This window comes from Salvia splendens, chromosome 3 (assembly GCF_004379255.2).
Source record: "Salvia splendens isolate huo1 chromosome 3, SspV2, whole genome shotgun sequence".
NCBI lineage: Eukaryota > Viridiplantae > Streptophyta > Magnoliopsida > Lamiales > Lamiaceae > Salvia > Salvia splendens.
The window spans coordinates 10,894,015-10,919,464 of NC_056034.1; the positions used below are offsets into that span (position 1 = coordinate 10,894,015).

Genomic DNA, 25,450 nt, shown 5'->3' on the forward strand with positions numbered 1-25,450 from the left:
ATGCAAATATTTTAATCAGTCTATTTAAAATTGAACGAGTTTATGCTTCAATCATTATTTTTGTCATTTTTATTCTTTCACCGAAATTAATTTATAGTACATCTTACTTTTTTTTGTTTTGTCTCATATTTTATCAGTTTTAGATTAAAATGATCTACACACTTCCCTAGTTTTTAATATAGCCCTATAAAAAATTATGCCCTTATTTCCACTTATCTACACAGTCATGAAGTATCTAAGTTTATAAAAGTTCATGCCAAAAGGGAGTAGATCACAAATATTATATATATCACTTTCAAGTTTCTGTTTTTATTTGTTAATAAAATCACTATATTTAGAAAATTAATGAGAAGAAAAACTAATTTGGTCGTACATATGTAATTATGAAAGCTTAACTAGTGTATTTGTTTATAAATCCAACATGGGTCCCAAAATATTAAAAGATTCTAGAAGGAGAGAATAAAAAATGACCCAAGACTTCACACTTAAGAAAGTTATTTTAGTATCCATCCTCCCCCACCATTATATTTTAAAATTCGTACACGATACTCCCTCCGTCCGCGAATAAGAGTCCTATTTTGCCATTATAGTCCGTGAATAGGAGTCCCGGTTCACTTTTATCATAAATAATAAAGGGTCTCACATTCCACTAACTCATTTCACTCACATTTCATTTAAAACTAATATATACAAGTGAGACCATTATTCCACTAACTTTTTTTCCACACAGTTTTCTTAATATTTTTTAAAACCGGTGCAGACAAAAAATGAGACTCCTAATGGCGGACGGATAGAGTAAATAATAAACAAAACATTTTTTAAATTACCATTTGTTGAGTATTATTGTAAAAAAAGTAGCATGGAGACTAATTAACTTCTGTTAATTGAGATTCTATTCCATTGGCGTAGGACTAATAATTCTCAATTACTACTAATAATCTTAAACGTATTTTTCTTAGTAATTCTTGAAAATCTGCGGGACATGCTATTGTTGTGTGTGTCACCGCATAGGATGAAATCTCTACCCATCATTTTCACTCTCACTCGCTGATTGAAGAACACAAGCAGAAAAAAACAAAGATTTCTTCTCCTTTTTTCATAATGGAGTAGAAAATTGTTGACATGTGACGAATCCTTCCATATTTTCCTCCCCCTGTTTCTCTCACTGATCCAGTACCAATCTCTTTTTATTTGCACACTCTTTATTTACCAAGTAATTACATTTTTGAAGTATTGTAGTTTTATTTGCACTAGTAAGGGTTTGAGTAATTTTTCTGGTTTGCCTTTGTGCATTTAATATTCATCATATAATTCATAATCATTCTTTTATGTGTGTGTGTGTTGTACTATGTTTTCTAGAATTTTGAGATTCCATGATTTTAAAGCCTTTGATGTATGTCAATATTTAATTTTCAGCTATGTTATGTTGTTACTGTTGTAAGTGGTTATGGTGAAGAGTAGTATAGTAAGGAGTAAGTTATCATGGTTGATTTAAAACAATTGCTACTCTCAGTTACTTTGAATGTGGTTGCTTAGCTAGGGATCTTTATTCATTATCGTCATTGCAGAGAGCTTTAGGTGAGATGGGAAAGACGATTCAAGTGTCCGGCTTCCCTCGGCTTTATACTGCTGAAAGTATCAGAAGGTTCTTCTTTAAGCATAGTGGATTGCGCAAACTGTTTGGTCCTATATATGCCATACAAGTAAAAAATGGGAAACAAGGATCGAGGGCTTATGCTGTAATCCAATTTGTGAATAACCTAGATGATAGGACATTAACACATCTGACAAATTTTCGCGTAGATTGTGGCCCTTGTATTTTGAAATTTTGGGATGCACAAGATATTGTGCCAAATCCTAGAACATATGACAATGTTATGGATGGTGTAACTCTGTTTTTGGGATGCCAGTTATCAGAAGAGAGGTTTTCAGTGCTGTGGAAGGCTGCAAACATTTCTATTAAATTTGGAACGGGGCTGAAGATTATGCACTTATTATTGTCTCACGAATCAATTGAATACAAGCTTCAGCTCTACCATGATAATATATGGCAGATTGTGATGTATGATTCAGGCAATCAAGCTGCCAAGGTGCTTCTCATACAGGTCCGATTTGAATATTACTTTGCTTGATTTGTTAGCTTATGTTAATTCGGATTCATATATATAATATATATATATATATATATATATATCAAATGAAATTAGTAGTTACGTTTCATCCTTGTTGTTTGTGAAATGTAACTGTTGATTGTTTCTATTTGTTGCTGCGGGATGTCTTGGATCACATTTTGTTGTTTCGAGTGTAAGAAATATGCAGAAGAACACTGGATTTCTGCACATTATCATCATTTACAGATCACGTTCTCACTTGATTTTACTGATATGGTTTGCCTTCTGTCCTGTAGTTATATGGAGCACCGCGAATATACAAGAAGCTTGCAGACTCTAGGTATAGCTATTTCCGTCAAACTCCAGATGATCAGTGGGTCCGAACAACTGATTTTACCCCATCATCATGTATTGGACAATCTTCCGGTATATGTATCCAACTTCCTAGTGGCATTGAACTTCCAGATTTTGAAAGACACTTTTTATACTATAAAGAAAGTAAAACACCCTTCACATTGGAAAATGGAGTGCCATTTTGTGAATTTCTGGATCTAGTTCCGATTATGCAGCCTCCTCGAGGTCTTGAGTTGCCATATCGACTACTATTCAAGGTCTGTTGTTTGGTACAAACCGGATGTCTTCCAGGGCCGAAGCTAGATGAAAATTTCTATCAGTTGCTCAATCCAGAAAGATATGATATTGCATACCTTGAGCAGCTTTTGGAAAAGCTTTACTATTTAAAGGAGTGCTGTTATAATCCTCACTCATGGCTTATCGAGCAGCATCAGAGCTACAGCGGCTTTAAGAAACCGAAACCTCATGTTGTGGATGATGACCTGGTGCATATTCACAGGGTTCAAGTCACTCCAACCAAAGTGTATTTCCATGGTCCTGAAGTGAATGTATCAAATCGCGTGTTGCGCAACTTCCATGATCACATTGACAATTTTCTTCGTGTTTCATTTGTGGAAGAGGACTGGAGTAAGATGTATGCATCTGATTTAGCACCAAGGGGAGCTGATGGGGATGAGAACACAAGAACAAAGCTGTATTCGAGGATACTTTCAACTCTGAGGAATGGCATCACTATTGGGAGCAAGAAATTCGAGTTTCTTGCGTTTTCCTCAAGTCAACTAAGGGAGAACTCCCTCTGGATGTTTGCCCCAACTGACAACCTTAATGCTGATGGTATAAGGAGGTGGATGGGCGACTTCAGTTCCATACGGAACGTGGCAAAATATGCTGCGAGGCTTGGCCAGTCCTTTGGTTCATCCACGGAGACGCTAAGTGTTACTCAGAATGAGGTTGATAAAATCCCCGACGTCAAGGTTGTTAGAGATGAAACAACATATATCTTCTCTGATGGGATTGGAAAGATATCAGTCGACTTTGCACAAAGAGTTGCGATAAAATGTGGACTCAGAAGCAATATACCATCTGCCTTCCAGATCAGGTATGGTGGCTACAAAGGGGTCGTGGCAATCGATCCGAATTCACCAGTGAAGATGTCACTGAGACCGAGCATGTTGAAGTACCAATCAGATGATACAAAACTAAACGTTCTTGGATGGAGCAAATATCAACCGTGCTTCTTGAATCGCCAAATCATCACACTCTTATCCACTCTTGGGGTCGCGGATCATGTCTTTGAGAAGAAGCAAAGTGAAGCAGTAGCTCAGCTGAATGATATTTTATTAGATCCGTTCAAGGCTCTAGAAGCTTTGGATCTCATGTCTCTAGGAGAAAACACTTACATCTTGAAGGAAATGTTGAAATGTGGGTATAAACCCGATGAAGAGCCGTTTCTTGCAATGATGTTGCAAACTATCCGCTCATCACAACTGCTGGATTTGCGGATCAAATCTAGAATATTTATCCGACAAGGTAGAAATATGATGGGATGTCTCGATGAAACAGGCACCTTAGAATACGGACAAGTATTTGTGCAATATTCTGGCGCCGGGCAGAGGAGGTTCCACGAGGAATCCATTGATGAGTATACACCTACTGACCGTAATTACATTGTTAAAGGAAAGGTGGCTGTTGCTAAGAATCCATGCTTGCACCCTGGTGATCTTCGGGTTCTAGAAGCTATTGATGTTCCAGCATTGCATCACATGGTGAACTGCATAGTTTTCCCTCAGAAAGGAATGAGGTAAACACTCACTTGTTTCTGGTTTCTTACATTAATTGTATTAACATGAGATTGTTGAAGGCTGATAATGTTGTAATAACAGACCACATCCAAACGAATGTTCTGGGAGTGATTTGGATGGAGATATATATTTTGTTTGTTGGGACCCTGATATGATTCCACCGGAACAATTCACACCTATGGATTATGATCCTGCCCCAGCCACACACCTCGATCATGAGGTTACCATTGAGGTACATTACTCTATCTATCTTTCATGAATCATTGTATCTTCTTTACAACTTTATATTTGTAAGTTTGGTATGTTTTATGTTCTTGTCTGTGCTATAGGAAGTCCAAGAATACTTCACCAACTACATCTTGAACGAGAGTTTAGGAATGATTGCCAATGCCCATATTGTCTTCGCTGACAAGGAGCCATCCATGGCCTCGAGCAGTCCTTGTTTGGAGCTAGCTAAGTTACACTCAGTGGCAGTCGACTTCCCCAAAACCGGCAGACCTGCACAGATCCCTCCTAAACTACGCGTCAAAGAATACCCTGATTTCATGGAGAAGCTCGACAAGCCCACTTGTGAATCCAAGGGTGTGATAGGTAAGCTTTTCAAGGAGGTGAAGGATTTTGCCACTGACACAACTTCCTTGAAGTTCACAAAAGAAGTGGCTAGAAGCTCCTACGATGCTGACATGGAAGTTGACGGTTTCAGAGACTACATTGAGGAAGCATTCGACCACAAAACCCGCTATGACTGTAAACTGGGGAACTTGATAGACTACTATGGCATCAAGACTGAGGGTGAGATATTGAGCAGAGCTATTATGAAGATGTCGAAAACCTTTGACCGCAGAAAGAGCACTGAAGCGATTGGTGCTGCAGTGAAGTCTCTGAGAAATGAAGCCAGATCATGGTTCAAGAAAGGAACCAAATCGGGCAATCAATATGCAATGGCCTCGGCTTGGTATCACGTGACTTATCATCCTGATTTTTGGGGTCACTACAACAAGGATATGAAGATGAAGAGGAATCACTACATTAGTTTCCCATGGTGTGTGTACGACAAGCTTGTCCATATCAAGAATGAGAATGCAAGAAAATATCATTCAAAAAGCAGCTCTGGTCAAGAAGGAATCAAGAAGAAGAATGCAAGAAAAGACCGCTCGAAAAGTAGCTTAGATCAAGGAGTCAGGAAGGAGAATGCAAGAAAAGATCACTCAAAAAGCAGTTCATGTCAGGAAATGATGAACAATGAGAATACTGGAAGTAAAGATCACTCAACAAGCAGCTCAGATCAAGGAGGATGCAAGAAAATATGGATGAAAAAGGAGTTCAAATATCTTTCCTTGAAATGAGTATCTTGAGCTGAAAGTTGTACATATTTAAAGACTTAGAAGCATTTTGTTCTGGTCATATTTAAACTAGACTTGTATCTGTGTATCTCATTATCTAATCTAGAGATGCTTCAGTTTGAATGCAGTTAGATTGTGGTTTCTGAGTTTGGATGAGTAATGAGTTGGAAAGAGAAGTTAAAACAAAAACAGTTTTAAAACGCCTTAAGAAGCAAAATGGAATATTGTAAAATAATCTTTTAACATTTTTATTTAATAATTATAATTACTTACTCCTATTTTCTAAAACCTGGTTTTGTACAAGTCAGTTTCAAAGATCAAAATTTCGAAGTTCCAGTCCAATTATACTTCAAAAAGTTTTCAAATCCCAAATATTTACCTATTGACACCATTATAATACTGATATTCCTTGTAAATTGTTTTAACAGTTCTGTTTAAACCTAATATCATTCCCTTGTAATGTCTGGACTTGGAAAACCGGTTTCTGTGATTTCTGCTAAATGTAAAAAGAAGAAACACTTTTAACTGTGAAAAAATGTCTCACTATCCAAAACTTACATTCCATCTATTACACAATTTTACAATCAAACACATGAACACTGCAGCAACCACTCTAACAAGACTCTCACCGCTCTGTCTGCTGCACTGCGCCGTGTCAACAATCTTTTCTTCCAAACACTTGGTAATCGAACAAGATTGATGGCAAAATATAGCCCTAGAATGACATCGAAGGAGGCCAAGAACTCAGTTGGCAAATGTGGATGCAGAATAACATTAACTCATGAACTCGAAGGAATTAAAGTTCTATATTCCTTCTCCGTGATTGATCTTATGCTGTGGGGATCCGACTCCACATCTTCCATGCCTTCTTTCGCGGGGTAGCCTAGGGCCCGTGCTTGTAGCCATTGGTCTATCACACCACAGCTGATGGCATACTTGATCGAGCGCTCCAAGTAGCCTTTATCCGAGATGAGATGTGGCTGAACGGTGAGCATTCTCATCAAACCTGAACCAGTATCAAGGAAAGAAATATCAGCTATCAGCAGAGACAAACATTAAGGTAGTTATGGAAGTGGCCTGTGTAAGAGAAACAACATTTCATTAATAAGATGCACAAAGATATAAAGCCATGTTATGAGTAATGGAATCATAGTGTCCTGCACGGTCCATAAACAAGTAGACAAGTATAAGTTTGTTCGATTACCTGCAACAATGCCATCTCCTGATGCAGACATGTCGGAGGTGTAAGGAGTAACAGGCGCATCCTCCATTCCAAGCAGAGCACCATTGTGCTCCTTGGTATAGTAATGTATCTTGGAAGTCCCATTTGTTACAAACAGAATCTTGAGACCGTCATGCCAGAGCTGAGATACGACTTCTGGAGTATAATGAGTGAACTTAGACTTGCAGTTGTCTTTGGTATCAAATTTTTCTGATGGTGTTATCCCACAGAGAAATTCAAGCTCTTGCTTAGTGACCTCAATGATATCAGCAAGATTCCAAGCTCTCTGTATGAATATCTTGGTTTCTTCACTAGATTGCCAGAGTGGCAATGGAAGGTTGAGATCGAAAAATATTACACTTCCAAGCTTCTTAGAGATCTTGATAGCTCGCAGTGCTGTGGATCTCGTGTTCCGGTCAAGGAGACTGGATGCATTGAAGTAAAACATTTTTGCCTGAATGTTTCATACCCCATCAGTAAATACACAATCTACAGGCTCGAGCACGAAGTAGAGCATGCTCGATAGACAGTGCAAGTAAACTATATGAACTATCTTTTTGGCAGAACAACAAACCGTGTAGCCTAAATGATCAATACCTTATGAGTTATGAGTAAACATGCAATGTTCAAGCTCGAGCACGAATTAGAGCAAGCACGATAACGACATAGATGATTGATGAAATAGATCAAATTCTTCAAGAACTAAAGCTGAGATAACTAACCTCTTTCAACACATCAACATTGATCTCAGACTGTGACAAACAATCCTCAGCGCACGGCTTGGAGCTAGTCATCCTCAAGCCACCCCTCTTTACAACCTTCATGCGCGAAACAGCCGTCTCCCTACTATCATCTATGCGTACTGATCTCGTTTGCACTCTGTTGCTGTTAAGAAAATGCAACAGAGACTGGCCAAACGCATCATCCCCAAGTTTTCCCATGAAGGCGACTTTACCCCCCAAACTTGCAAGAGCTACTGCAACATTACTCGCAGTTCCTCCAGAAGCCCTAACAAACTTCTCTGGCTCCCACAGGACGTCCTTCTTGCTCTCGTGGAACTCATAGTCGATGAGTCTGTTGGCCCTCCTTCCTGCTGGGACAAATGCGTGTTGAGCTGCACCAAAACAACAAACAAGAGGCGGCCATCCGTAGGTGAAGCTTATATCCTCCCCATCATCTATGTCAAGCTGTAGCTCCTCTTCACTGTCTTCATCCAAAGTCGAGATAAAAGTCTCCCCCTCACCATCACTCAATTCTGTCTCACTACCTAGACTATCCGCGACATCAGCCTTCTTGCTGCGCCTTCTCTGCCTTGTCGGCTTCTTAGTCCCGCCATCTTCTTCCAGTGCCTTGGATGTCGAAGTAGCTGCACAGAAACACAATTAGATTCACATACTGATTCATCCAAATTCGAACAAGATTCAACCTTTTTTTCGAGTTCTAGGCTTGGTTTTCTTTGAATCCTCAGCCGAATCTGCAGGTTTGACCAATGCTTCATCTCCAACACTGTCAGTGACTGCAGAAACTTCATCTGGAATCTCCACTACTTTTTTGGTTCTTGCAGAAGCTCGCTTAGTAGTTTTTAAAGTCTTTTTCTCGACAACTACCGCTTCTCCATCCGATTCCGGTTCAGGTGAAGAACCGGCTGTTTTACTACTAGAGACTGCCATAACTATATTTCCCTTTAATCCAAAATGTTGAATTTTCCATAAGTTTATAAAAGGGGAATTCCCTTTCGATTGCCACCTGCATATCCTGCTCAAACAAAATGTAACAAAAATCTGAATACATCGGGAATCACTTCAAACAGCAGAAAAAATACCGAATTCCGATTAAGCAAGAGATAAAAGAGCTAACTTTGCTTTCATTCACACAGATATTTCAAGAATTTGTTTAATATTTTCAGAAGAGAAAGATGAAGAAGAGACCTGGGTATCAAAGAAAACTGTGTGAAAGAAATTGATGCCATCCCATAAAGATTCTACAAAACCCCCACAAAATCTTGGAAAGGGGTTTAGGGGAGAGAGTTCAGTGTCGAGCTAGTACAAATAGTAGATAATTCTGATATCATATTTATTTATCTATTTATATTAATGTCTTAAGGCAATTGGAATCAAATGACTGTTATATCCCTTCATCGACCACAGTCTCACCAGTCACCACTAGGCACTAGGTTTCATTTCAAGATTGCTTTTTTCTCCTAAATTGTTAAACTTAACTTTCAACTTCCTCCGCCATAGATACCAAATCTTTAGAGAGTTCAAATTAACTGCAGAAGTTCATGTGGGTTAGCAAAATTAATGCAAAATACAACATTGGGACTCGCTGAAAAAGCATTTCTTGGGATGAATTTTATCAAACAGGTTGTGCCCATCAAATGCGGTAGGAGAGCTGCCAAGACTTCATTTGCAGGTGATCCTTTTTGCCACTTAAAACATTTTTCCCATTGATATGAACTTTTTCAAGTAGTTACGATCTGCAGAAATCATACACCAATGATGAATGCGTGTACGTTTGAATTTATGAACCAGTGTAAATTGGAGGCACAACCTCTGTGTGTGTGTGTTGTTGAAATTGTAGAATATATTTATTTGTTGAAATTTAGTGATACAAAATTGTCAATGAAAGGGAAGAAGTAGGTGCAATGAAGAATTCGACAGAAATTCATGCTATTCGAAATTTGGAGCTTATGTTTTCTTCGATCAGTATATGATCTGTATTAACATTTCAACAGCATTTGTATTTATATTTGTAACAATAGATCTAATGCTATTTATATTTGTAACAATAGATCTAATGCAAATTTGTATGCTAATGAGGTGATTTTGCTCTCGACAGCAGCAAGATTGTGCCTCTCCCGCCGATTTCATGATGCTCCGGTGGAGGTTAACTCCGAAGAGCAGGAAGTTGTGATTGCTATTGGAAGCAATGTGGGTGACAGGGTTCATAATTTTGAGGAGGCTTTGCAACGGATGAAGAAATCAGACATTCAGATCACGAGACACGCATGCTTGTATGAGACTGAACCGGCATATGTAACTGACCAGCCTCGGTTCCTCAATTCTGCTGTTAGAGGAACTACAAAGCTCAGCCCTCATAAGCTGCTGGCGACGCTGAAGGCGATTGAGAGGGACTTGGGCCGAACTGCTGGCATTAGGTACGGCCCTAGGCCAATCGACTTAGACATTCTGTTTTATGGGAGTCGAACTGTCAACTCCGATTCTCTCACCATCCCACATGAGAGAATATGGGAGAGGCCTTTTGTGATGGCCCCCTTGATTGATCTGCTGGGGGTTCAAGCGGATAATGAGACGGTTAAATCTTGGCACTCGCTGTCGAAGCATCCGGGTGGGCTCTTTGATGCATGGGAGGAGCTGGGAGGTGAGTCACTCGTTGGGAAGGATGGGATGGAAAGAGTGTTGCCAGTTGGGAACCGGTTGTGGAGTTGGTCTGCAAACACCTCTGTCATGGGGGTTCTGAATGTGACTCCTGATAGTTTTAGCGATGGGGGGAAGTTTCTGTCTGTCGAATCAGCAGTTTCCCAGGTTCAATCCATGCTTGCAGAAGGTGCAGATATAGTCGACTTAGGGGCACAATCAACGCGTCCCATGGCATCTAAGCTGTCTCCTGAGCAAGAGCTTGATAGACTGATCCCCGTCTTGGAAGCTGTCAGAGATATGCCGGAGATGGTGGGGAAGCTGATATCTGTCGACACTTTCCATTCGCAGGTTGCATTGGAGGCGGTCAGCAAAGGAGCCCATCTTGTCAACGACGTGTCTGGTGGAAAGCTGGATGTGAAGATGCATCATGTGGTGGCCTCCCTTGGAATTCCTTACATCGTTATGCACATGAGAGGTGATCCATCCACAATGCAAAATCGAGAGAATCTAGTGTACGATGATGTGTGTAGTGATGTGGCGTCCGAGCTTTGCACGAGGGTTAGAGATGCTGAGATATCCGGTATTCCAGCATGGAAGATGATCATAGATCCTGGGATCGGATTCTCCAAGAATACTGAACAAAACTTGGACATTCTCATGGGGTTGCCAACCATCCGATCTGAGATTGGTAAGAAGAGCTTAGCCTTGGCCCACGCCCCGTTGCTAGTAGGGCCTTCGAGGAAGAGATTCTTGGGGGAAGTCTGTGGTTGGCCCGTAGCAGGTGAGCGAGATCCAGCCACTGTTGCCGCTGTCACAGCTGCAGTTCTGGGTGGAGCAAATATAGTGAGAGTGCATAATGTGAGAGATAACAGAGATGCTGTCAAACTCTGTGATGCCATGCTTCATAGGAGAACAAACAGAGGCTCTTAACCATGCTTGCTTCCCTTTTTTGTGTCATTCCATTTCAGTTCACATTGACAAATGCTTTTTGACAATCATTTTTGTGGACATAACCAACTGTATTGAAATTTTGTATTAAGAAAAAGAAACAACTTGCAAGATGATGTATCTTGGACAATTCTTTCCATTTTTTGATATCCCAAAATATATAACAATCGCATGAAAAGAACAAAGGATAGCATTGAATCAAAGTGATTCAACAAATCAAGGAAGCTATAGTTGATTCAGTGTTTGATCCAAGGCTCAAGCAGTCTGATTCAAAACCTCAGCTTCAGCCTTTGTCATAGGATCATCCTTAGCATCAGCATCATCCTTCTCGCCTTCTCTCTCCTCAGCCATCTTCTTTCTGTGCAAGTCTTCGGCTGCCTCCATCGCTGCTCGTTGCTCTGCTTGAAGCCGCAACATTTCCTTTTCTTGCTGCTGCCTCTCGAACCAGGTGTCAGCATCCTCCCAAACTGCCATTTTAACAAACATATTAGTCCGAATTCAATGTGCCCCATTCTGCAGATAATCTGCCATTTTTCATCCAAAACATTATCAATATGCTGTGTGTTCCTTCTTCATTCTAATTAATGAAGTTAGGATTTGACCATAGCAATAAACTGATTCTAACATTCTATATCGCATAAGAACTGCTTCAACATTTTGAAATCCCTAGCTAAATATCTTGAGCAATACCAAAAGTTTTTAATTCAATTCGCCTCAAATCCGAAAAGCAAGCAATTCATAGGCGATGCTTCATAATTCACAGTTTTAGCCCTAGACGTAGATTTTGAATAAACAAAACTTCAATTTCCGCCCAAAGTCACTAAATTCTCAATTCAACTGCCGAGTAGCATAAAACCCTACCAAAAATCTCAAAATCTTACATCGAGCAGCATTCAATTAAAAAAATATATGAAATCGTAACCGAATTCAAAACGTAGAAGAAGAAACAAAGTAAGAAGAAGCTTACTAGGTTTGGCGGCCCAGCCCTGCTCTCCACCCTTGATTTTCTCGGGAAGCGCATAATTGACGGTGAGAACGCGGCCGTAGAGTTCAGCGCCGTCCATATTGTCCATGGCAGAAGCGGCATCTTCTCTCTCTAGAAAAGTGACGAAGCCGAAGGAGCGGTGCTTCTGCGTGGCCTGGTCCAGCGGCGTCTTGACATCCTTAATGTCTCCGAAGGGGATGAAGGCGGCGTGGAGTATTTGCTCGTTCACTTCCTCGGCCAGACCGCCGACGTAGAGCGTGTTCTTCTGCACTCCTTCATTCATGGCGATTTCTTCCTTTCTCCGCGAATCGCGTAATTTGCTCGTTTAGTCCATCAATGGCGGTAGACGAGTGCCGTCAAATAGGTTTTCGCTGAATTTTCATATTCACCCCTTAGCTTCTGCGAAATATGAATAAACTCCATCAATATTTAACTTGGATTCGAGTACTTAGGCCATCCACAACGCTGTTCCTATACCGTTCCTATATCGTTCTTTAAACCACTATTTGAGGGCCCCACTGTACTTTTTTACTCCATTCCTTAACTAAGGAACGGAACGTGCAACCCTCCGTTCCTTAACCGTTCCTTAAATTACTATTCATTCAATTTCAATTTTTTTATTTCCAACCCAATTCAATTTAAATAAACACACTTTAAAAAACAAACACACTTTATTAAAAAACACACAACATTAAAAAAATTACAACTTAAACTTAAAAAAATAAAAAGCACACAATTAAAATCCTAAAAAAATAAAAGTACACAATTTTAATAATTTCATCCGCCAAAATTTGCCCAAATGTGCTCAATTAGATCATGTTGGAGTTGGGTGTGGGCACTAGAGTCGCGTGTCCTTGCACGAATAGATAACCGTTCTTGTATAGACGGATGCGCTCCACTTCGAGGCGGACTACTTGCGGTTGAGCTTCCGGGGGATTCGTCGTCGAACCAATTTCCCGCCTCGGGTCCTTCGTCTTGGACAATCATGTTGTGCAAGATTATGCACGTATACATGATGTCGACCATGTTTTCCATGAACCACGTACGAGCCGGGGCTTTGATGATGTTGAAGCGCGCTTGGAGAACCCCGAACGCCCTCTCCACATCCTTGCGAGCAGCCTCCTGCTTCTGCGTAAAAAGAGCCTGCTTTGGGTTCGCAGACCCACTGCACGTCTTCACGAAGGTAGGCCACTTCGGGTAGATGCCATCGGCGAGATAGTACCCCATTTTATAAAGCCGGTTGTTGGCGACGAAGTTGATGGCCGGCGCTTTACCATCCAAAACTTCGGTCAAGAGGTCGGACTGGTGGAGCACGTTTACTTCGTTGTTCGACCCGGGGACCCCGAAGTACGCGTGCCAGATCCAAAGGCGGTAGTCGGCAACGGCCTCAAGTATAACGGTTGGGTGGGTGCCTTTGTGGCCGCTCGTGTAGGACCCCTTCCACGCCACCGGGCAATTCTTCCATTGCCAGTGCATGCAATCGACGCTGCCGAGCATCCCGGGGAATCCGTGCACTGTTTCGTGAAGGTCGAGCAAGAACTGACAATCGGTCGTGCTTGGCCTCCGGAGAAATTCATCGGTGAAGGCTGCCCGGACGCCTTTGCAGAATTTGAGCAAGCACATTCGCCCAGTGTTGTCTCCGATGTGGAGGTATTCGTCGAACATGTCGGCCGTTTGTCCAGTGGCAAGCTGACGGATTGCTGCAGTACATTTCTGCAGCGTCGTGTGGCTGGGACTGCCGACCGCGTCGTACCCTTCCTGGAAGAACTCTTCCCGGGCTGCCAAAGTATTCGCGATGTGGAGAAATAAAGGTTTCCCCATGCGGAAACGGCGACGGAAGTACGTATCTCCCCAAACCGGGTTATCGCAGAAGTAGTCGCGTACTAACCTTGCAGCGGCTTCCTCCCGGTTACGATGGATGTACGTACGGGAGCGTCGTTGGGGCGGCGCGGCTTCTTCGGCCTCCCGTCGTCGATCTTCTTCAAGTGATTGTTGCAATATTTGACGCATTTGTTCAAAAGGATCCATTAGTTTGATTAAATTTGGGAGAAGGAAACGAGAGTTGATTTGAGATGAAAATTGGGGTTGAAATAGAGAGTAATAGATGTGTGTTTGTGATTGAAATGAGTATGAAATAGGAGTATTTATAGAGTAAATAAATAAATAAATAAAAAATATATAAAACGGATCACATTACCGTTGCAAAAAATTTTTTTTTATTAAATTCGTATTTTTAAAAAAAAAAATTGAATTATTGCGTCACCTGGACGAAGCCCACTCGCGGGGCAGCGAGTGGGCTTCACGCGTCGAATGGGAGGCCGCCACGTCGCCTAGGCGCGTGGCGGAACGTTTCGTTCCGCGTTCCTCCGGAACGGAACGCGGCACGGCATAGGAACGGGGGCGGCACGGAATGGCGACAGAACGCACGCTGCAACGCGTGCCGCCGCGGAACCGTTCCGCCGGAACGGCATAGGAACGGGGGCGGCACAGCGTTGCGGGGTGCCCTTAAATTGGGGAAAAGTTTAAATTTTTCACCTTAGTCCTTGCATTGTCTTTTTTAAGTTATTTTGCATGCAAACTTTTTCCTTTAAATACTCTTTATGTTTGTTTCTTATTTTTTTAAGGATTATAATAGGATTTGGATTTTAGTAGGGATGAATTTTGGATTGAATTTTGTCCAATCTGAATTGATCTAAAATCAAATTTTATGAAAAATGAATCTAATTCAATCTGAATTGTACGAAATTCTAACCTAAAAATTCAAAATCCGAACTATAAAATCCGAGCTTATCTTAAAAATCCGAAGTTAAATAAAAATGTATAAAAATCCAAATTCTGAAAACTTGAAAACCCAATACTAAAATCCAAAATTCTATTACTCCATTATAATTGTTCAGCACTTGTTCACTTTATCTCTATTTTATTCTCTCTCCATTTAACAAACAAAATAATACACTACATTAAATCTGGTGTTGCCTAACGAATAAGCCATCTTTCTTGGGACAGAGGTTATATAAATACATTTCAATTTGCAGGTTACTCCGAACATCTGAAATATCCTATCCGAACATCTGAAATATTTAAAGAATCTGATCTGATCTGATCCGATCATTACAAAATCTGAAATAATTCGAATTGAATTTAAAATTTTGTTTGGTTCGAATCTAATTTTCAAATTTTGAATATTTTGCTCCCCTCTAAGAGTTAGGGTTGTAGTTGAAGTATAGAGTAATCAATCATTTTTTTATGGATAAATGAATATTAAAGGACGTGCTATGAATGACTCGAACCCGAGATCTTTGACATCTGGCATGCGTCTAGTGCTTGGCCAACTTACACCCACGTGGAGCAATCAATCATTTATTACGAGGAATTGCATAATACTTCGTATTCTTTTTCTATACATTCGAACCACTATTGGTCATATATTTCTCTTTATCAAGAAATAATTTGTTGGATCAATCAATTATTTTGAACATTTCTTAATATTTAGAGATTATTAATCTTATTTGATAAGAAATGACTTCAATTGTTATTTACAATTTGTAGATCTCGAATACCAAAAGTATGTCACAATTTTCTTTTTTTTTTTGAACATCTACCAAAAGTATATCAGGCCATCCGCAGTGGGGCGCCCTAAGGCGCGCCCTATGGCGCGCCACGTCAGCATTTTTATCCTCCTCCTTCTCCACCTGCAGTGGGGCGCCCTAAGGGCGCGCCCTATGGCGCGCCACATCATCAATTTTGTAATATTACAAAATACATACGAATTAAAAAAACTAAAATACATTTAAAATACGAATTTTAAAAACTTCATTCATTTAATAAAAATTAATACATTACAATGCGAAATAATAAAAAACGCAAACTCAGCGACGACGGTTACGAGCCCACACTTCTTCAATCATGTCGCTCATGAGCTGCGCATGCTCCTGTTGGTTGCGCAGAGGTCTGCCTAGATAAAACCTCATCGAAACCTAACGGTAACCCTCTATCGGGTGTCTAGGTTGATGTGCCGGCAGAGCTAGATGGACGGTCGTCGTCATTCCAATCGGTGATGCTTCCGCCTTCACTCTCGACTATCATGTTGTGCAGGATTATGCACGCATATATGACATCGGCGATGACTTCCTTGTACCAGAAATGAGCCGGCCCTTTCACAATTGCCCACCATAATTGGAGCACCCCAAATGCCCGCTCTACATCCTTCTGTGCCGCCTCTTGCTTTTGCGCAAATAAAACCCTCTTCTCACCAATCGGGCAGCTGACCGTCTTTAGGAAAACTGGCCACCGTGGGTAGATGCCGTCGGCCAAGTAGTACCCCATATGGTATTGGCGTCTGTTGGCAGTGAACTCTATGGCCGGGCCGTTGTCGTTACATTGGTCGGTGAAGAGGGTGGACGAGTTGAGGACGTTGATGTCGTTGTTCGACCCGGCTATGCCGAAGTAAGCATGCCAGATCCAAAGCCGATAGTCAGCGACGGCTTCGAGGATCATCGTCGGGTGGCTGCCCTTGTATCCACTTGTGAATTGGCCTCTCCACGCCGTCGGACAGTTCTTCCACTGCCAGTGCCTACAGTCGATGCTCCCGAGCATCCCAGGAAACCCGTGCGCCCTCTCGTGCATCTGCATCAGACCCTGGCAGTCAGTGGCTGTCGGCTTGCGCAAATGTGTGCCGCCATAGGCCTCTACTATCCCCCGACAAAAGTACTTCAGACACTCGCGGCCTGTAGTCTCCCCACAATGGAGGTACTCGTCAAAAAGGTCCGCCGTGGTGCCGTATGCCAACTGACGAATAGCAGTCGTGCACTTTTGCAATGGTGTAAGGCCGGGTTTCCCGATGCCGTCCTCCCGAAACGTGAAGTATTCTTCACATGAAGACAATGTACGAACAATGCTGAGAAAAATGTACCTCGATATTCGAAACCGGCAGCGGAACACAGTCGGGCCCCAACATGGTTGATCGGCAAAATAGTCTTCAACCAGACGCCTGTGAGCTTCCTCGTGGTTGCGTCGGACATATGTCCTATGTCGAATAGGACGATGGACTTGCTTAGCCGCCGCTGCAGCCGCCGCCTTCTCGCGCTGCATTTGCGAATAGCATGCCGCCATGGCCTCTTCAACGGCTGCATTTAATGCTTCGTCAATCGAACGACCGGAATCAGACGAACTAGAACTATTGGTGTCTTCGCCGGGATTCATTTTCGTTGGATGTTGAGAGAGAATATGTTGAGAGATAGTCGATATGTTCGTATGCACAACTGAATGAGAAACGAGATTTATATAAAAAAACGAAACCGCGTGCCATCGTCCGCGGCCTTCACAATGGGGCGGACGATGGCCATCGTCCGCGACCATCGTCCGCGACGTCCGCAATGGAGCGGACGATGGCGCGGACGATGGCCATCGTCCGCGGTTTAAGTCGCGCCCGAAGCATAGGCCGCGACTATCGTCCGCGGCCTATGCCACACACCCACAGTGGGGGCGGACGATGAATTGCGCGGACGATGCGCGCCATCGGGCGTGCCATCGTCCGCCCATTGCGGATGGTCTCAGTTTCTATTTTGATAATACTACCATATACTCATTCGTTAAATTCAAGCCTCTAATAAATAAGAACTTTTCAACAATTCAAATAGATTGATTCAGTTTCTTCAGTTATACCATTTCCAAATAAATATGTCTATCAAACATTCGTTGAAACATATGCCTTAACAAAAATGTTAATTTTCCATATATGGACGAATAAAATATAAAAACCATTTTATATGGGTTCATATTAATTACAAAAGGTTCTACTCCAATCCCAAATCACACAATAATTTAACCTAATAAAAACTAAAAAATATTCAAAATGTAAACAGATTTCACCTGCAAATAAGGCTCCTTATATTTATTGCGATTGTAACAAAATATTTATACCAAGCAACGCCCACATTAGTATTGGACCTCTCAACTTATAAAAAGGGCATTCATTTTTAATCATTATGTTTTGCTATTTATTTGGGCCTACGAATTTATGTATGCTTTCGAAAGAGATAGGACAATTTAATCCAAGTTTCACTTATATTCGTTCACAATTTGTTTGTCATGAAAGTAAAATTGACATGAAAATGAATACTGAGAAAATGATTCCTGATACTTAACATTCCACTGTTTGGAAGCATGTCAAGATTTTAAATTTTATACTTATTTTTAATATTAAATTAAGAAGCGTAACAATCAATTTATTATAAATATGAATTTATAATTTCTATTTAACAATAATCTAATAAATTAATAAAATATACTTATAAAATATAATATCAAATATTAGAATAGATATGAAAATAAGCAATGAATGATTATTAAACATTCCATAACAAAATATATAAAAGTAAGTTAAGAATTGCAAAAAAAAAATGTACTAATTTCATCCTATTAATTCTATTAGTCATGGGCTCCAAACTTGATATCAAACCATATGCACTTCTCATCCTTTTTGTTCTTTTGAAGTTCCTTCACTCCGAGATGTAACTATTGAAGGTACACCATCTTCACCAAATTCTTCATCTACTTGATCGATATTTTGCTCTCTATCTAAGTCCTCGACCATATCTATCGGAGCTTCGAAATTTGGTACAACAGCTCTATCCGAGTCGTCTTTATAAGACAACCAGAGAACGTGTAAGTAAACATAATAATTGAACACCATCATCATAGTATTAGATTCTCAAAGGTTTCGCAACATATTTCATATGAAAAATGTACTGATATCAGAAGACAAATATTCTGTGAGCTGATATTCTGGTTTATCTACATTTATTCTCAGCTTGCAGTCTTGATTGATTGAGTATTTCCTTATGTCAAATTTGGTAATATGATGTGTTGTTAATGAACTTAACTTGAATAGTGTGAAATTAGATAGATGGGAAGAGGATATGTAACAGGACAACTAAGATGCAAACATAATTCTGTCATCTCATAATAGCACTAAAATATTGTAGCGTACAAATACACACATGGGGATTCCCTAATATTGCTATAGGACTCAAATTTTACCAAAATTCCATTTTATTCATCACACAAATTCTTTATCATTCTTCCTAGTTGGTTTTGCTGCCTCTATTTTATTAGAATCACACAAACAGCAATTACAATAACTAATCAGATGCTGGAAATTACACGAACAAATCACATACAACAAAATTAGAAAACGAAAAAAAAAACTCCAAATAGTACAAAACTGTAGAATTTTATACACTTGTTTATGAATTGAAAAACAGAAATAAAATTCATGACAAACTTTGGTTGAAGAAAGAACAACATAAACTACACTAATAAACAAATTATAAATTTGTTGATTTGAATCAAGCATCTTACCTTTTAGAACAACATAAACTACACCGCCTAGCCGAGCCCCGGCGCTAGGCCGTGCACTCGGCGAACCATTGCAACCGCCTAGCGGTTTTCCGAAAAAAAAATCGCCTAGCGTTCGGCGATCCGCTCGGCGCCATTGCAGGGTCCGGATCGTCGAGCGCATCGCCCAGCGGTTTTTTTTTTCGAAACACTATATATACACGTTTTGCATGTCATTTTCATTCGCACCACTTGTTTTAACGAGTTTTCTCTCTATCTTAATTTCTGTACAAGAGCAACAACGTAAAATGGAGAACAACAACGAAGGTACTCTAGTGACGAGCGAGTCTCAAACTCAGATGGTCAAGACATTAGCCGAATGGCGGGCGGCGACGGACCCCGAGGAGAAGAGTTTTCTTCACGCATTGCTCGTGAGCATGCGTGACGATTTGAGTGGAGGCGGCGGCGACGGTGGCGGCGACGACGGTGGCGACGGAGACGATGAGTGAACTTATTTAATTAATGTATTTTTTTAATTAATGTAATTTTTTGATTTTATTGTACTTTTTTTAATTAATGTACTTTTTAAAATTTTAATAGTATTATTAAATTTTCTCGTATCTATGTCGTAAATTTAATTCTGTATGTTGTGTGATTGTGAATTATTTGTTTTATATAATTTTGAGTGATGTGGCTAGGCTATGACTGAGCTATTTGTTTGTCTTGATGATGTGACAGGAGGATTTTTAGGGCTGATGATGTGGCAGGAGGAGTTTGTGGCTAGGCTATGGCTGGGCTATTGTTGGGCTATTCCTATTGTGGATGCTCTTAATGGAGTTAATCACGAAATTGAAAGATCGAAACGAAGAAGAGAACTCGGTAGTGAGATATGAGAAGAGAAATCGGCAGAGAAGAGATATAAAGAAGATAATTAAGCAAAAATATGGAGTAAAAAAATCGCCAGATTAGATTTGGAGAAGAGAAATCGGAAGAATTAAACGTGTAGAAGTTAGAGAGAACATATTTTTTGTGTATTATGTCCGTATCTTTTAAAATCCTCTGATCATTTAAAAAGAATAACAGCTTTAGGCTGAGGGATCAAAATCCCAAAATTTCCACTAACTTTTCCTAATTTTATGTCACGCCCGCATTTCCTAAGGATAGGAAGTACGGTGGACCGCGACTAGGGGAGGAATAAAGAAGCGGGGAAGAAAGGGGAGAACAAGAATACTTGACCCGAAAACGTTTAATTAGAGGAAGTTCACTTCAAAACAATGTACTGTAGCGACATTTCTAAAGTTAAAGTAAACAGAGTTTAAATGAAAACATTGTATCGGATTACAAAGCAGCGGAACAGACCAAGAGATAGATAATGCCGGGTATGACGACACGACACCATCCAAAAGGCAAAGTAAAAACACAATTTTGACTTTAATTGCTCAACATCCGTCATCCCCATCGTCGCTCAACCTGCACATTAAGAAAACAACATGCAGGGCTGAGTACTTATTGCACTCAGTGGACACACGCCAAAATCATAGTTTGTCATGCCATATCAGTGTAACCTTGGGGTTTTAAGTGTAAGAAAATAACCCAAGTACACTAAAACATATTTCATAAATTCGACTGCGCAGTCGTTTTCAGATATTGCCACCCTTATTCCCACCATCATACACTATCTGATCCAACGGGTGACAAGGGGCGTGGCCACACCCCAGGTCAACTAGACCGGCCAACTTGCTCTCAGATGGCTCCCGATCTCGTGTACACTAGCCTGAGGGTTCGCAGCCCAACAGACCCGAATTCGATTAAACATATGTGGTAAACCACTTCAGATAGGTTTCAAAACAAAACAGTTGGCAAGACAAACAGTTCATCTCCATAAACATTTCCGGAACAGCGTCCGTATTAAAGATAACCCACAAAATAGTAGGGTAGAAAAGCCCACCTCAATTGCTTAGCTTTTAAATAGTTCCCTTCTTCAACCACAATTTCCTCGTAAAAGATCACCCTTTTGAAAGATAAATAAATATCATAATTAGAGTCAGGAAAGACGAGGTTTAAACGACAATGCATGATTCCTACGTGGATGACTTCAACATCTAGCACGTTACACGTACACACACTTAACAACATCTTATAAGCCAATCACACAAAATCACACGTCCGGAACACACCACGCACGCACCCGACACGCATACAACGTACTCAAGACGCGCACACGACACACACGCAACACTCATACTCCCGGCATACCCTCACTGTGCAAACGGCTCACTTGGCTCGGAAAAGGTTCGGAAAAAGGATCGGCGTCTCGGCCTGGCTCGGTGTCTCGGCCGCCTGGCTCGGCACCTCGGCCGGCTGTCTCGCCGCCTGGCTCGGTGTCTCGGCCGACCGTCTCGGCTGTCTGGCTCGGCACCTCGGCCGACCGTCTCGGCCGCCTGGCTCGGCACCTCGGCCGACCGTCTCGGCACTGGCTCGGCGTCTGTCTCGGCATCTGGCTCGGCACCTGGCGCGGCACCTGTCTCGGCACTGGCTCGGCACCTGGCCCGATCAAGTGTACACCCGTTTTCCCCCAACCCACGATTCTCAAACCTTATACGACATTCCCACCATACATTCTACATCCCAAAACACACCCAAACCCATGGGATCAACCCTTCAAAACTCTCCACAACACTGCCCTAGGCCGAACCCCAAAACTCTCGGCCAACACACACAAACCACCCGAACCAAACGCTGTTTTCCCCGAGCCATCCCCTGGCCAAACACATCCACATACCTCACACTATCGAAGCACCCAGAATCACCCCCATTGCACACAAATACATCCCCCAAAAACATACATCCATCAGAAAAGCGCAGTTTACTTACAAAAATCATTATAAAATCATCCGACATCCAATGAAGCTGAAATTTACACACCACACAGAAGACACACCAAAGTTTAAACAGTTAAAATTTCGTACTAAAAGGAGATCGTTTGCTCAGTCAAAAAGGGGTCGGAACCCACTGTCAGTCACCACCGAAGACATACCCCACACAAACACATAATCACAAAGCCTATTCAGCATCTAAAACATTCAAAACGTCCTAAATGCATGTGTTTTCGAAATTATCATGAGTTAGGGTCTTGGGTTACCTTTCCCGGATAGTTCAAACGTAGTTCAAACGCTTTACTTCCTCTTCCGACTCCGATTCACAACGAGAGAGAGTAACACCTTGAAGAATCCAAGATTCGATGAGAGGGAGTGAAAGGAAAAAGGTGAGAACCGAGGGGGAGAAAGAGAGAAGCCTTACCGGTGAGAGAACAACTTCGAGAGAGAGAGAAATGAGCGACGGTGAGAGGGAAAGGTTGAGAGAGAGTAGATAGTTTTTTTTCTATTTTGGATCGGTTGTGAGGAGTGGGGAGAGGTTGAGAAATTAGTGGGAGAGGGGGAGGGGTTTTCGAAAAAGAGAGAGGGAGAGGGAGAGAAAACAATTAGTTAATTAGGATGTTTAATTCATTGATTAATTAATTATCCCAACTAACAAATGCTTAGGTAAAAACATATCCACAAAAAAAATAAAATAAACAAATAAGATTTACCAACCATATCTTAAACAAGATATTCACAAAAATTCAAACCTTACTTAAAAGAATAAAATTCTATATTTTTTTTTCGGATATTACATTCCTCCCACCTTAAAAGAAATTTCGTCTCGAAATTTGCCTAGATTACTCAAACAGCTCCGGAAACTTCTCTCTCATCTTATCTTCTAATTCCCATGTTGCTTCTTCGACCCCATGATTCCTCCACCGTACTTTCACCGAAACAATTGACTTATTCCTCAATTCTTGCACCCTTCGATCCAAAATGGCCTCGGGCTTCTCCTCATAACTTAGATCGGGATTTAGGACCATCATCTCTTCTTGGTGAACTATGTGTGTGGGGTCAAACACGTACTTCCTCAATTGTGACACATGGAAGACGTTGTGCACATTTCCAAAGTTTGGTGCTAGGGCCAATCTGTATGCTACCGCGCCGACTCTATCCAAAATCTCGTACGGACCGATAAATCGGGGTCTCAGCTTTCCTTTCACACCAAAACGAGTTATTCCCTTAGAAGGGGAAACTTTCAGAAAGACCTTTTCTCCGACCTCGAATTGTAAATCGGTCCTTCGAACATCCGCATATGATTTCTGTCGATCCTGTGCATCCTTGATCCTCCCACGGATTTGTCGGACAATCTCTATCATCTCTTCTACAGAGTCTGGTCCGAGAATTCTTCTCTCACCCACTTCATCCCAATAAAGTGGCGATCTACACTTCTTTCCATACAATGCCTCATATGGAGCCATCTTGATCGTCGCCTGGTAACTATTATTGTAAGCGAACTCAACCAAAGGCAACACTTCTTCCCAACCCCAACCTCGATCTAGCACCACGGCTCGCAGTATATCCTCTAAGGCTTGAATCGTTCTCTCTGACTGCCCATCGGTTTGTGGGTGGAAGGCAGTACTAAAATTCAATTTAGTCCCCAACTCGCGCTGCAGGCTCGTCCAAAACCTAGAAGTAAATTTGGCATCGCGATCGGATGTAATTGTCGCTGGTACTCCATGCAAGCGTATAATCTCCCGCACATATATTTTAGCCAACTCGTTGGATCCATAAGTAGCACGAACCGGTACAAAATGAGCAGATTTGGTGAGACGATCTATAATCATCCAAATCACAGTGTTTCCTCGCTGGGATTTTGGCAGTCCTATCACAAAGTCCATTGCAATATGTTCCCACTTCCATTCTGGAATCTCAAGGGGTTGCAATCTCCCATAGGGCCGTTGGTGTAGCGCCTTTACTTGTTGACATGCCAGGCATCTCTCCACAAATGCTGCAACATGCTTTTTCATACCGTTCCACCAAAATTGCCTCTTCATGTCATGATACATCTTGGTACTTCCTGGGTGAGCAGCGTATGGGGTTTCATGTGCTTCTCTCATGATTTCGATCCTCAGGCCTTCATCCTTAGGCACACACAACCTTCCCTTGTATGTGAGACCATTATCCACTGCCTCACGAAAGTTTCCGGGTTCACCCGTCCTCACTTCTGAGCGAATCTTCTCTAGTAACGTATCTCGCCGTTGGGCTTCCACAATTCTGGCTCTTAAGTCGGGTTCCATCACCAACGTGGCTACTATTCCTTCCACAATCTCGGGCATTCTCACTACTTCCAACCGCATCTTACTGAACTCTTGGATTAGACTCTCCTCGATAGTAAGAAAGGTGGCCAGCTGTGATTGAGACTTCCTACTAAGAGCATCGGCCACTACGTTTGCTTTTCCCGGATGGTAATTTATACCACAATCGTAGTCCTTCACCAACTCGAGCCACCTACGTTGGCGCATGTTCAACTCCTTTTGCTCAAAGAAGTACTTTAGACTCTTATGGTCCGTATATATCTCACAACGGACTCCATAGAGATGATGTCTCCAGATTTTCAGTGCATGTACCACGGCTGCCAGTTCTAAGTCATGTGTCGGATAATTCAGCTCGTGGGGCTTCAATTGCCTCGATGCATATGCAATCACTTTCCCCTTCTGCATAAGTACACATCCAAGTCCCACCTTCGACGCATCCGTGTACACCGCATAGTCAGTCCCTGACTCCGGTACAGCTAGAATTGGTGCGGTGGTCAATTTCTCCTTCAACAACTGAAAGCTCGCCTCACATTCTGGTGTCCAAATCATCTTGACTCCCTTTTTCAGTTGCTGTGTCATTGGCCTGGCTATCTTCGAGAATCCCTCAATGAATCTTCGATAATAGCCCGCCAGTCCTAAGAAGCTTCGAATTTCATTTTGTGTAGAAGGCGACTTCCATTCCTGCACCGCTTCCACCTTGGCCGGATCTACACGAATTCCGTCTGAAGTTACTACATGTCCAAGAAAATTCACTTCCTTGAGCCAAAACTCGCATTTACTGAACTTGG

At 41.6% G+C, this 25,450-nt stretch overlaps 4 protein-coding genes across 5 annotated transcripts; 2 read left to right on the plus strand and 2 right to left on the minus strand.

The window, feature by feature from the left end:
• Positions 1–1,030: 1,030 nt before the first annotated feature.
• On the plus strand, positions 1,031–5,741 carry LOC121794905 (probable RNA-dependent RNA polymerase 1). The gene is made up of 4 exons (XM_042193302.1): positions 1,031–2,105; positions 2,408–4,266; positions 4,349–4,499; positions 4,597–5,741. Exons 1-4 carry the CDS (start codon positions 1,584–1,586, stop codon positions 5,611–5,613), a joined length of 3,549 nt encoding a protein of 1,182 aa, XP_042049236.1. The 5' UTR covers positions 1,031–1,583; the 3' UTR covers positions 5,614–5,741.
• A 372-nt stretch (positions 5,742–6,113) lies between these two features.
• On the minus strand, positions 6,114–8,901 carry LOC121794907 (fructokinase-like 2, chloroplastic). The gene is made up of 5 exons (XM_042193303.1): positions 8,761–8,901; positions 8,259–8,587; positions 7,555–8,198; positions 6,815–7,286; positions 6,114–6,616 (listed from the first exon to the last, which is right to left on the minus strand). Exons 1-5 carry the CDS (start codon positions 8,799–8,801, stop codon positions 6,390–6,392), a joined length of 1,713 nt encoding a protein of 570 aa, XP_042049237.1. The 5' UTR covers positions 8,802–8,901; the 3' UTR covers positions 6,114–6,389.
• A 54-nt stretch (positions 8,902–8,955) lies between these two features.
• On the plus strand, positions 8,956–11,290 carry LOC121794908 (folate synthesis bifunctional protein, mitochondrial-like). 2 transcript variants are annotated; one of them, XM_042193304.1, is made up of 2 exons: positions 8,956–9,244; positions 9,671–11,290. In XM_042193304.1, exons 1-2 carry the CDS (start codon positions 9,133–9,135, stop codon positions 11,140–11,142), a joined length of 1,584 nt encoding a protein of 527 aa, XP_042049238.1. In that variant the 5' UTR covers positions 8,956–9,132; the 3' UTR covers positions 11,143–11,290. The 2 variants fall into 2 exon arrangements, with proteins under 2 accessions (XP_042049238.1, XP_042049239.1); XM_042193305.1 differs by having other exon boundaries at positions 9,674–11,290.
• On the minus strand, positions 11,279–12,517 carry LOC121794909 (peptidyl-prolyl cis-trans isomerase E-like). Its single transcript, XM_042193306.1, has 2 exons — positions 12,128–12,517; positions 11,279–11,627 (listed from the first exon to the last, which is right to left on the minus strand). The coding sequence occupies exons 1-2, from the start codon at positions 12,426–12,428 to the stop codon at positions 11,416–11,418; spliced, it is 513 nt and encodes a 170-aa protein (XP_042049240.1). The 5' UTR covers positions 12,429–12,517; the 3' UTR covers positions 11,279–11,415.
• Positions 12,518–25,450: the final 12,933 nt, after the last annotated feature.